We start from the raw sequence: 12,574 nt of genomic DNA on the forward strand, positions 1-12,574 counted from the left end.
GGGCCCGAGACGTTTCAAGAGCGGCCGCCGGCCTGCCGCAAAGCGCCCGGCCGTGCCAGGGGCCGGGGTGAAAGTGTGCGTCGCCCCCGGGGGCGGAGAGGCCGGCGGGGCGGGGGGGAGGCAATCGCCTGGCCGCGTTACGCTCCGGGGCGGTGGGGACGAAGGAAAATAAGAGGAGGCGGAAGAGGAAGAAGAGCTTATTTCTGACAGGAGGGGAGGGCGCGCTTTTACAGCGCTGAGCTTGCAGGGCAGGTGCGCCCACCTCTCGCTGGTGATGCAGGGGAGCCCGGCCCGGCAGCGAGGAGGAGCTGCTGCGTCCTGCCCTGAGGAAGCTTTACATTGTAAGCTGCATTTAAAATAAAACTAACCCTCCTGCCCCCTCAGTTTTAGCAGCCCTGTGCAGATGCATGGCTTGTATTCTTTTTGCCCACCACGCGATACTGGGTGGTCCCAGGAAAGGTGGTACAAGTGGGCACAGTAGCATCGTGCCGGCAGCGAGCATGCAGCCCGGGGAGCTCGGGCATCCCTTGGTTGGGGTCTCATTAGGAGCCATGTCCTTGAAAACGATTTGTTACCCAGGACCAGGAAAGGTAAAGACGTGGTTAGGGCACGGAGTTTAAGCTCTGTGGCTTGCCTGTCTGTATCCGTCCGGATAAAGTAGCACCGTTTTGTGCATCAACCTGCTGCTGGAGTATTTAGGAATGCATAAAGAAAAGTAGGTGCTCTCTCTGAATATGAAGAACATTGGTGCAAATATGTAGGAATTAGCAGACCAGTCTAATTCTGGGCTACTCAACATCTGTACATGCTTCACAGGTGGTATGACACTTCCGCAAAATCCAGCGATGTAAAATCAGACTAGAACCTTATCCATCCTCTTCGCCATAAATAACGAAAGCAGGAGTGTTAAAAGGGCTCAACTTTCCACTGCAAGCCTTTAAGATCCGCCCCCCGGCCACGCAGCGTTCCCCCCTCCTCGCACAGCGCGGCACCTTTCCCGGCCCTTCTTGAACTTTCCTCTCCACCCGCTCCCTCGGCTTTCCCGGTAGGTACTGGGGCGCCGGGCAATGGGAGCAGCGCGGAGCCGCCCGCTTCTGGTGCGCCCGCCGCGCTTGCATATCCAGCGTGATGCTTGAGCCGTCAGTCACCAAAGCGGTGACGGAAGGTGAAAGGCAGCAGGCTCGCAGTGCCCCGGAGCTGCCGTTCCAAGCCGCGTTGCCGTCTCGCGGCACCGGGCAATGCAAATCCCTGGAGTGTGAGCTTGCTCTCTGAGGATACAGGTTGCGTCTGACCTGACTGTGCAACCCAGAGCTGCTCTGTGCCGGCATAAAGCTGTGTCTGTGCCTGATGCACAACGACTCCAGCAGCCTGAGGTGGGCTCTGCCGGTGCCACAAGAAAGTAGTAGCAAAAGAGACTAGAAGAACCTGTAGTTACTCTAGCAGGAGGGGGTAAACGGCAAAATCTACAGGTTTCCCCTGAGAAAAAACATGCTTTTCAACCCTACGCAAACCTACACTTTAGTATACTTTCAAACTGACTCAGAGGGAGAAGGCAGAGAAGGAAAGGATTGTGGTTTCTGTGTGCATTTGGTCTAGAAGCTTCTTGCTGCTCTCGATTTGCAGTTTAACATGGATGAGTTATTTGGCTGCAGATTAGATCTGTAGGAGGTACAAAGCTGGTTCTGTGCATAGACTGTAGACCCTGATACACTGAGGAACACAGAGAGAAGCATCTGAGTTGGTTCTGGTCCAGCAGGTCTAGCAGGTCTTGTTGGGGGAGGCACAGCAAAAATATAGAAGATAATTCTTCATGTAATGAATTTGTACAGTGCTAAATTTACAATCTCCAGTCAGCATTAGCACACAAGTTCTCTTATGCTCTCAATTCATCTGACATCTTTTTTTCATCTGCATTTTCTAATAATAAACCAACTATATGTTGGTTTAAAATAAACATTTGCAGGTCATTCTGTCTTACGTTTGGCAATGAAGTTTCTGTTTGGGACTGGTACCTTTCCAGCCGCACGTTTTCTACTTCATAATCTAGCATTTAAAAATTGCAGTGTGTGTAACTGGTCTCAAATTATCTACAACTGCCAAGCATGCTAGAACCAAGTCTAATAAAGTAATAAGTAGTAGAAAGGAAAGGAGATCTTTTAGTGGAGATCATTTACAGATGTTACACAGCTCATATTTCCAGCCATCACACTGTTTTCAACACAGCAGTGCAAGCCCTTACGTAAGTAATTTAAATACTGCAAGCAATGTTCCTTAGTAACTTTTCAAAGACTGCTTAGATACTGTTTGAGGGCCTCCCTGAAGGGCTGTATGTGCAGGGCTTTATGGAAAAGGGGACAGAGACAGCAGCAAAAAGACAGTGAGTGTTTGGGGTGATATCGATGCCATAGTGCTTTCAGTAGGGTGTGGATGGAGGGAAGGCAGGTCGGAACGGTCTCTTTTCTAAGCCCCTTTTAAGGCCTGCTTGTAGTACCACAGCATTGTAAAGGAGCCTCATGTCAGGCGTGTTCTCAGAAGATACATTGCAGACACAAAGGAAAGATTTCAGATGGGTACGCTTAGGTGAAGAGAAAATGAAAATTTTGGCAATAGTGCTCAGGCACAGTGAAAGACAAGTGAGATGATTGCCTAAGGCAGCAGAGAACATCCTGAGCAGTAAAATGTCCTGAAAAAACAACAAGTTCCAGCAAGAGTCTAGAACCACCTCCCAGGACATGAAGCCAACCTAAAGCTGGTCATCGACATGCTAGATTTAGGAATAGGTTTATGTATAGACTTGCTAAAGATAACAAGGCTTGAACTTAAAACGTAAAAGATAGTATAGGGCAACACAGCTCAACTTTATCGACAGATCCTACACAGGCAAGGGCAGGACTCGAGGTGGCCTAAAGCCCATCAAGATGGGAGAACCTTTGGGGTGCTGTCAAAGGGTTGACGCCATGGCTGGAGTCAGTGTGATGTATGGGATGACCAAAGCCTCACCATGACACGCTGTGGCCTGGAAGTTCACTTGCCCAGCTGTGTTGATCGTGCTGGCACCGCAGACTCCCTGGAACTGGGAAAAGAAGTGAGGAATGCATGTCTGTACAAGCTCAAAGATGACATTTCAAGATAACAGCAAACAGAATAACCAAAAAAGGAACAACCCTGACTATTCATTTGTGATTGGAACAGGAACTGAAACCACGCTCATCAAGAGCCCTGGGTTCACGCTTGATTGGCTTGAAAAGGCTGAGCACAGGGTGTAAGAAAGGAATAAAGGCAGAGGCCACACACTGTGTGTTGGCTGGGATTGGCCACCAGCTGGCAGGTGGACTGACAGCCAGACATCAGCAGGGACACCCCTGATGCCAGCTGCCACGGAATACAAAATTCAACCCAGCGTGGCTTGAGTGTGGTGAAAACCTTCCTGGGGAAACTGATACTGAAAAGATAGCTCAAACACCATGGGCAAGAGTGATCATTTATGCACCCATGTTATTTGAAGTAAGGCTTTAAAACACTGATTGATTGCAACAAAGGGCCAAGTAAACTAGTTTGTTTGGTTTTTTCACTTGGCATACATTTCTTCTGAGAGACTGTTTGGTTACTGTCAAAATCCCAAGGAAACCCCAGGCTCATCTGCTGGTGTGTCACACTTATACTGAGCTGGAAAAATACATGGCTCAATAGATCAGGGATAGCTTTAATGATTTCTCCTTGCTGCATTATAAAAAATAACAGTGAAAAGAAGGAAGCAATGCTCAGTTGATGGAATTGCACATTTTTTTGTTGCAATAAGCAGCGCTACCATTGAAGTCCGCAGTAGGGCACAAACCTTCATCAGTCTAACCCTACACTCTTATTTTGTGTGACATGTCAGTGATAGATTTTTAAGCTGCCCATCACCTGAGTTATGCCCTGCCTGTTCTTCAGTCTCAGCTTCACTGAGCTATCCCAGTATCCCTGCTTTCCCTTGCTCCCCAACAGGATATAGCAAATTAAGTTCTGTGCCATCCTTTTAGTTTAGGAGGGATAAAGCTGTTGTTTTTCCATATTCATTACCACATCACTGCAGGCTGCAGTAGATTGGCATGGCCCACACACATTTTCTGCTCCTTTTCGAATGAAAGCAGTGGCGTTACACTCATCCCCTGCTTTAAAACCGAGCAACATTTACAGTGGAGTGATCTGAGCTGTTACATAGCAGGCATGCAAATGAGACTCAACCCTTCCAGCGCCGGGCTGGAAAAGGGCTCTGTGTCTGCATTTCCCGGGGATTTCCGAGATGCTCTGCTCCCTGTTCACCAACAGATGTCAACACTTTCCTAAAACTACGGGCCGTAGGACTTGCAATTAGGCAAGGTCTAATTTTTAAAAAATTATTAGCTAGTAAGGTTATGATTTCTTCCGTGCTTCTGTACATGGATTTCTGTTATTTGGTGATTTCATTTATGTGATATGTGCTGTCCTTTTTAGATCCCAGGTATAGATTTTCAAAAATAGTAAAATTAATTATAATTCAGATGTTATTTACCTTTCAAAATGCAAAATTAATTTTAAAATACCTGGTCATGTTTCATCAGCTGCTTTCATTTTTTTCTTTCCTTGCCTTGAAAGCAATTAAGATTACTGGTCTTGTAATGTATGTTTAGACATTAAGATTTTCTATTTCTTTGCATCCCATTAGCCAGTGAGTGTACCCTAATGTGTCCATGGTAACACCACCAGAAAGGATGGGCAATTCATGTTGGTTTTTTCCTTTTAAAACACAAAAACATTTTACTAGGCTTGAAAATTGTAATGTTTTGAAACCTATTGCTGTGAAGTGCCACATGAAAATAATGCCAATAACAGTAATTACACGTGGCAATTGCCTGATTGATTCTGCTGCACTTTTACTAAAAAAACCCCTTTTTTTTTAAGGCTTTATCAATTTTCTGTCTATTTCCTAATAACTCTTAGGACTGTCATTGTTAAAAATAAATAAATACCTAGAATAGCTTCCTTTGGTAATTGCTATCTTGATCTAATTTTGGAGTTCTCATTAATTTGCAACCTAATCTACTTTTTCTTTGGCTCTATTTCCCTTAGACATATTTAACTTTGTTTTTTTTACTTCTATTATGTAACTCTGGAAAGGTTTTCATAATGTATTTTCCCCTAATTTTGTATTTCCCATGCAAGCTTTCTTGCTTGGCTTCCCCCCACCTCTCCATCCCTTTTCTCCTGCTGTGTCAGAGGAAGTTCAGATTGGATGTTAGGACCATTACAGTGTCGCACTACTGTCACCATAAAAAATGTCTTCCTTATAGTCAAATCTACGAAATCCAAATCTACCCTCTTTCAGTTTAAAACCTTGTTGCTGATGAACAGACATAATGAAAATAAGTATTTTTGTCTCTTCAGCAAATGCCAAACATCAGCATTCCTCTCCTTGCTCAATTTGTTGATAAACATGGGAAGAAGCAAGAGTCCACCAATTCCTTACTGCCTACAGACTTTGTGGCATTCTTGATTCTTAGTTACTGTGCAGACAGCTAGATTGCAAATCTGAAAGAGAGGAAACACTGGGAAACCCATGGGCCCACCCTAATGAGGAAGAACAGCCAAATCCCTAGAAATGGTGTGTCTCACTCACTTAGGCTGCCTGTGTTCCTAACAGATGAGACACCTCAGTGCCTCTTTTGTCCTGTCCCTCACAGATACTGCACTGTCCCATAATTTTTACTCATGGAGGTCCTCCCATGTTTTATAGAGACCTTAAAGACTCACCTGAAAGTGACTGACCACTTAACACACAAAATCTATTCCTATATTCACCCTTAGAGCTCCCCCAGCTCATCTGTCTCACAGATATTCTTCCTGAGTGAACCAAGGGGTATTCCTTCCTTTGTATCGTATCTCTTTTGCCTGTGTGTGATGTCTTTTGGACAGCAGATGATGGAATCTTAAGTCTGCATTTAATGAAACCAAATTACCTTCCCATCACATTTTTGTCCCTTTTCCAGAGACAGAAGAAAGGCTAGGAGAGTACTAGTCATCTGGCAGGGTTTATAAATGTTTGCTCCAATACCTACTCTCAGTATTCTCAGCTCTGCAGGGAGTGGGAATCCTCTGGAGGTGAGAGGTGAAAGGGGTAGGAGGGAAGACGAGGAATTGAGAATCTTTGTCTTGAGACACTGTCATGGAGAATTTTTACTTCCACATTAAGAGGGAAGGCAGCTAGGAGCAAGATCTTCCTCTTCCTTCTGTGTGTGCCCAGGTCTAGTGGTTGTTTCCTCCTAATTGATGTGAGAGACAGCAAGCTCAATCTTCTGCAGCTTCCTTCAATTCTTGTTAGACAGGTATGTTCTCTGTCCCTGCTGTTTTCTCCATTCTCTCTCTAGAAAGAGGAGATAATCTGTAGTTGTGTCTGGTCTGGGTCTGATGTGTGCACTTCTTTCCTTTTCTCCACTCTGAAATGCTTAATACAGTTGAAATGGAGAAATTGTGATTACATAGGAATTGGGTATTCTGTTACATGGCCGCAGTTGCTTTCAGCCAAGAGAGTTAAAATCCTTTCCAAAACAGCCACACCTTGTTCTGGATAAATGCCAGGGTGCAGCAGTGCTCCTAGGCTGAGAGCATAGGATGTTAGCTTTCAGATCCTGTGATAAGAAGAAAGGTGGGGGCTAAGAACTTTGCTGAGCTTACATCAAACCTCATCCTGTGGGTCGTCCCCATGTAGAATAACTGAGCATCCCAAGCACAAATACAGGCTGGGTGGAGAATTGAGAGCAGCCCTGCCAAGGAGGACTTGAGGGTGTTGGTTTGACCAGAAGTTCAGCATGGCCCAGCAATGTGTGCTGGCAGTGCAGAAGGCCAACTGTGCCCTGGGCTGCATCCAAAGCAGCGTGGTCAGCAGGACAAGGGAGGGGATTCTGCCCCTCTGCTCTTGTGAGGTCCCACCTGGGGTAATGCATCCAGCTCTGGGGTTCCTAGTACAAAGAAAACACAGACCTCTTGGAACAAGTCCGAAGGAGGCCATCGAGATGATCAGAGGGCTGCAGCACCTCTCCTATGGAGACAGACTCAGAGAGTTGGGGTTGTTCAGCCTGGAGAAGGCTCCAGGGACACCTTAGAGGGACACCTCAGTAGAGAATTTCTTCCTAACGTCTAACCTAAACCTGCCCTCTTTCAAGCCATTCCCCTTTGTCCTGTGATTACATGCCCTCACAAAAACTCCCTTTCCAGCTCTCTTGTAGCCCCTTTTAGGTACTGAGGATGGTAAGACACTGGCACGAGTTGCCCAGAGGAGCTGTGGATGTCCCATCCCTGGAGGAATTCAAGGCCAGGTTTGATGGGGCTTTGAGCACCTGTTCTAGTGGAAGGTATCCCTGCCCATGGCAAAAGGTTTGAAACTGTATGTTCTTTGAAGTCCCTTCCAACCCAAACCATTCAGTAGTTCTGTGATTCTATCATTTAATATGAGCTGCTGAAACTATCCACCTGCTTTTCCTCTCCCCTGCACCATGATCAGTGTGTCAGTGTAGGTACATCGGTATCGAATCCACAGAAGCCACCAAAAAACCTTCCGTATTTTCTGAGGCTGTGTTACTTTGCTGCGTGATTCATAGTAAAACACCCTAAAGCACTTAGACCTGTAGGGCTTCTGCAAACCCAGGGACACAAAGCTGGGACTCAGACTAAGCCAGCAATCAAGCACTAGGTTACTGGGCAGTGTAGTTTTTATCCTATGTTAATCAGCAGCTTTGACTCATCAATCATATGCAAAACAATAGTGGACTCCCGTGACAGTTTTGGTGAAAAACAGAGCTTCTGGGCGTATCCAGAGGATGAGCAATATTGTCATTCTTGATCAGGTTGCCGTTTCTAAGCACCCTGAGGCTTGTGACAAATCCAGATCAAGGATGCAGCTTCTCCAGGACTTGCCATTTTCGTGTGTTTGTATGACAAAGATTTGCTTTCAGGGTAGCCAAACATGAAGTGTGCGTGAAGCCTGGTGCTGGCACGGGATGCTGCCAGGGAAAGGTCCACGCCCCTTCAGAGCAGTTCCTTCCCTTGCCGTGGGTGTTGTGCTCAAAGTCACTCTTCTAAATCCTGAATGACACAAACTGGGTGGGACTGGGTCATACTGCCATACCTCAAAGCCTTCCTGTTTGCACAGCCACAGCCGCCCCAGCTCAGCAGAAGACAGGTTTGGGAAAAAGCTGAGCCAAACTTTCAAACTGAAGGAGCCTTAACAACAGAGTACGTGTCACTCACAGACCTCAAAGGGCTTGGCAATCAAGGTCAGTACACTCTCCTTACTTCACAGGTGGGAAAACAGATGAAACAAAGCTATGGGACAGGGAAATTATTTTCTTGAGATTGTGAAGCAGTTTGGATCAGGGAACTAGGGCATGAATCTCCTGGGCCCGGACCTGCTCTCCCGGGTACTGTGCACCTTAAACTCACAGTTATTGCAGGGGAGCTGGTAATCTCCATCATTTTTGCTGACTCTCCTCCCTCTCACAGCACCTCCTAATACGAAGCACAGGCTTATAGTGCCTAAATAGAGGTAGAAAAGTGCAACTTTGGGATACAATGTTGCAGCAACAGCATGTAGCTCTGTATGTATCCAATTAGGAGCTAAAATGTGAACTTCGTGTTTGAATTATGTTGTGCATTGTGTTGATACAGTCTTTTTATTTTCTCGCTGTTCTGTGTAAACCACCTCTGCCATACAAGTTCCTAGTAGACTTCCTGGAGCCTCTGGCACTTCCCCTGTTCAAATAAATTGCTAATGGGAAAGTGAATACCTTTATTTCCCTGTTTTCCTCCATGGTGCATAGCAGAATTCGTTGAAACAGTCACTTTGTCTCCGTAATTGTGGTATACTTGTCGCTTCTATTTAAATGTGTAAACAGTGTGATAAAGCTAAACAAGCAAACAAACAAACCAAATCCCTGAAAAAATTGTATCCACAAATCTGACTCCTGTTTGTTTTGAGTTCCTACTTGACAACAAAAAAAATTGCTCTATGGGGTTGTTACAGCTGTTCCTTGTTGCTGAGCTTTACTGGAATGGATGTTGGCCTTCTCTCCACCAGGCAGGAGTGTCCTGGAGATGAATCCCTGTGCCACCTATGAGCGGTTAGTGGATGGTGTCGGGCCGTGGGACTTCACTGGAGGTTTTGTTCCCTGTGAGCTGCTCCTTGTTGGAGAGGATGCCTACCCTGTGCTCCTGAGCGCTAAGAAGCAGGTCCTGATTGCTGTTTCGCACTATGGGAAGGGCCACATGGTGGTCGTTTCCCACGAAGGAATCCTGAAGGACCCTAAGTTCTCCCAGTTCCTCAGAAATGCTGTGGAGTGGCTCAAGCCTTGCCCAGAGGCCCTGGTTGGGGTTCATCCTAAGTTGGATTCCCTGTCCCAGGTGCTGCTCGGGGCTGGCACCCGAGTGCAGGCAGGGGCAGAGCCCAGCCCCTCCATGGGGGTGTTCTGTATGGATGCCTATGACAGCTCCCAAGCCAAAGGTGTTGTGGAATTTGTCAAAGGGGGTGGAGGGCTGCTCGTTGGAGGCCAAGCCTGGTACTGGGCGAGTCGACACGGCAAGGAGAAGGTGCTGTTCGAATTCCCTGGGAACCAGGTGACCAGTGTGGCTGGCGTGTACTTCACAGGGAACGCTGTGGAAAAAGGTGTCTTCAAAGTCGCCAAGAAGATTCCCAAGATCCCATTAGTTGTCCCGTGAGTATCTGAATTGCCCTCTCTTTAAACCTCTGATCAGGTTATGCAGGTGAGTTGTTTGTACAAGATTTGGGAGGTGAGAGGTGAGGGTGATGGTGAGTGCTGCTTCTTTAATAGCCAGGATGGAATTGTTGCCTTCCAGTCTAAAGGGGACCTTCCCATTCTTTGCAACTGGAAAGAATGCTGTCTTCAGCTGCTTCCAGGTCAGCTGGGCCAGGCCCAGGGAAACCATTCAAGGGGAAGGAAATGAGGGGAGCCATCTTTTAGAGCAGCCTGCCTGATCAAATGTACCTGAGTGAAATGCAGCAAAACAGGAACAGGAGGAGAAACTCCTCTCCTGCTCCCCACACATCTCTACATTTAGGGCAACTTTCCCACAGCTGAAAACCAGGTTGGAGATGAAGCAGCAGGCCAGCTCTTGGGGCCAGGCTCTGGCTGACAGCTGCTAAACCTGTTTAGCCTGTTCCTTGCAGGTAAGACCCTGGAGCTGGTCAGAGCTGAGGCTGGGTGCCTCCTCCCTTCTCAGCTTCTGACATAGGCTGTGGGCAGGAAATCTCAGTGTCCTGGTTTGTTTGGGATTCCAGCCTGGCCCTTTGGGTCCAAGATTATCAGGTGTAAAACTCAGGGCTGTTACAACTCATATTGTACAGCTGACCAGACACTGGAGTCCTGGATGTTGCCCTGGCTACATTCCTCCCCTTGCCAATGGCTATGCCAGGCTCTTTCTCCTGCCACTTTCTGCTGAGTTACACAAGACACAGCAGGTTCTCCAAGGAGCCTTAGTGCTGCTGCACTTCCTCTATGTGGCAGCTTCATTTCACTGCAGTGAAAGCCACAGCAATTACAGTAAATCTCCCTACAAGTCTTTCCTTCACAGCCTTTTCCTTGTGGATATAGAGCACTAAATTTCTAGTATTTTCAAACAATTAATGGAATTTGATACTTTTTATTGTTCACCAGTAAAGGTCATAGAGATCTCTGCTGTTGAATTCAGTGAAATGCTTAGGACACAGCTAACAAATCAGGTTGCTTAATTAAAATTTGCTGGTTGCTTCTTGTTACCACCTGCACTGCACAGGCATGTTCCCACTGCTTCACGCACAGGGCATGGAAGAGGGAGAGGGGAGACGAGTTCAGAAGAGAAAAATTACATCACAATTAACAAGACTGCAAATGATAACTAAGGGTGAATTACAACCTTGTTTGATTGTTTTTGTGGGGATTTTGTTTGAATCCGAAACAACAGAGAAATTTAGATTTCAGATTTCTGTGTAACACAACAGCTCTGTACATCTGGGTCTTCCTGCCAGATTTGTGTGCAGAGAATCAGACTTCAGTCTGAGGCAGGGGCTGTGCCATATGCCTGGGCACATGCTCTGTGTGACAAAAGGTCTCAATAAAGTAATAATCAAAGAAGAGCTGCAGATTTAATTCCTGTCCTGCGGGCATGAAGAAGGGCAGCATCATTTATTCTCACTGAGTTGGCTGCAATGGCCGTGTAACAACAGATACTTCACAGGTGCTGAGGGAAAAGTGTTTGGCAGAACCAAGTGAAAATGTATACAGAGCAAATGAGAGTAATTCAGCATGTCTTTCTCCACAGTGACATATAGGAGTTATATGGAAATAGCAGAGATAAGAGAGCCTTGCACAGCCTAATTTCTTTTTATTGTGGAGACCAACAATGTGAGCTAACTGAGGTGTATGTGTTAAGGCTCTAATTCAACTTCTAGTCACTCACTCTTTGTGTAGCCGTGTGTCTGCCTGTCCGTGTAGCCCATCTGTCCTAGCACTCCTTTCTTCGGTTCTCAACAGTGGCAGAGCTTGGGAAAAGACACAGAAATGTTTTGGGCTTGCCTAGCTTGTAAAGGCTAGGGTGGGGCAAGTAGAGAAAGTTTCTCTTAAAGGAGGTAAGCCAATTCCCACATTATGTCCAGTTTAAACCTGCAGTTTTAAAAATATGAAGGGTCTGATTTTTGAGTTTCTACAATGTGTTTAGATTTTCAAGTGGCTCTTCAAAGTCAGAGGTCTAGAAGCTTCCTTTTGACCTATTCATTCCTTTTTTTAAATGAGGGCTGAGATACCTACAGATTTGCTTGGCTGTAAAAACTGAGGCTTTAAAAGGAGAAAAATGAGGTATTGATGAATATTTTTTTTTTTTAATGGAAGAACTGACAGCATGATGTACTGGGATGGAGGAGAAAGAAGAGGCAAGGATGGCCACTGAGAATAGCTCAGTTGGTTAGAGCACAGTGCTAATAATGTCAAGGAGGTGGCTTTGATCCCTGTATGGGGCACTCGTTTAAGAGTTGGACTCAGTGATCCTTCTAGAATCTAGATCCTTCACTCAGAATATTCTGTGAAATCAAGAAAAGAGCTCCTTAAGTTTCAGCTATGACACCAATTATTTTGTGCCAAGGATTCTGGGCAGGGGGCTAACCTGGACCTCTCTTGGTTCTGCAGGCACCAGGCCAACCTGAGCCTTGATGCCGAGTCTCTCCTGCGCGGTGTGTCGGAGCTGGATTTGACGACGGGGGGCATCCCCTCCACCTTGCTGGTGCACGGAGCCCTCTCCTTCCCGCTGTGCCTGGACAGCTCCCACCGCTGCCTCTTGGCTGCCGCACACTACGGCCGCGGCCGCGTGCTGCTGGCGACCCACGAGAGCCAACTCTTCTCCCCAAAGCTGGCCAGATTCCTGCTCAATGCTGTCTCCTGGCTGGATGCCGGGAGGAAGGGGCTGGTGGGGGTGGATCCCCGCCTGAAGACGCTGTGCGGCCTCCTGTCTCAGGCAGAGGTGAAGTCGCAGGTGTCCCAGCTGGCAGGCGGCTTCAGCGTGTACTGCTGCCCTT

The 12,574-nt window shown here is 46.8% G+C and overlaps 1 protein-coding gene across 1 annotated transcript in view; it reads left to right on the plus strand.

Annotated features, from left to right (window-relative positions):
- The first annotated feature begins 7,130 nt into the window (after positions 1-7,130).
- The window catches only part of LOC103616720 (TRPM8 channel-associated factor 2), a 15,924-nt gene continuing 10,480 nt past the window's right edge, over positions 7,131-12,574 (plus strand). The window contains exons 1-3 of the mRNA XM_017735835.1: positions 7,131-8,291; positions 9,092-9,725; positions 12,189-12,568. Of these exons, the coding sequence (XP_017591324.1) occupies positions 8,105-8,291; positions 9,092-9,725; positions 12,189-12,568 (1,201 nt within the window). The 5' untranslated portion in view covers positions 7,131-8,104. The remainder of the gene's footprint in view (positions 8,292-9,091; positions 9,726-12,188; positions 12,569-12,574) is intronic.

Source organism: Corvus brachyrhynchos, unplaced genomic scaffold, assembly GCF_000691975.1.
Source record: "Corvus brachyrhynchos isolate BGI_N302 unplaced genomic scaffold, ASM69197v1 scaffold44, whole genome shotgun sequence".
Classification (NCBI taxonomy): domain Eukaryota; kingdom Metazoa; phylum Chordata; class Aves; order Passeriformes; family Corvidae; genus Corvus; species Corvus brachyrhynchos.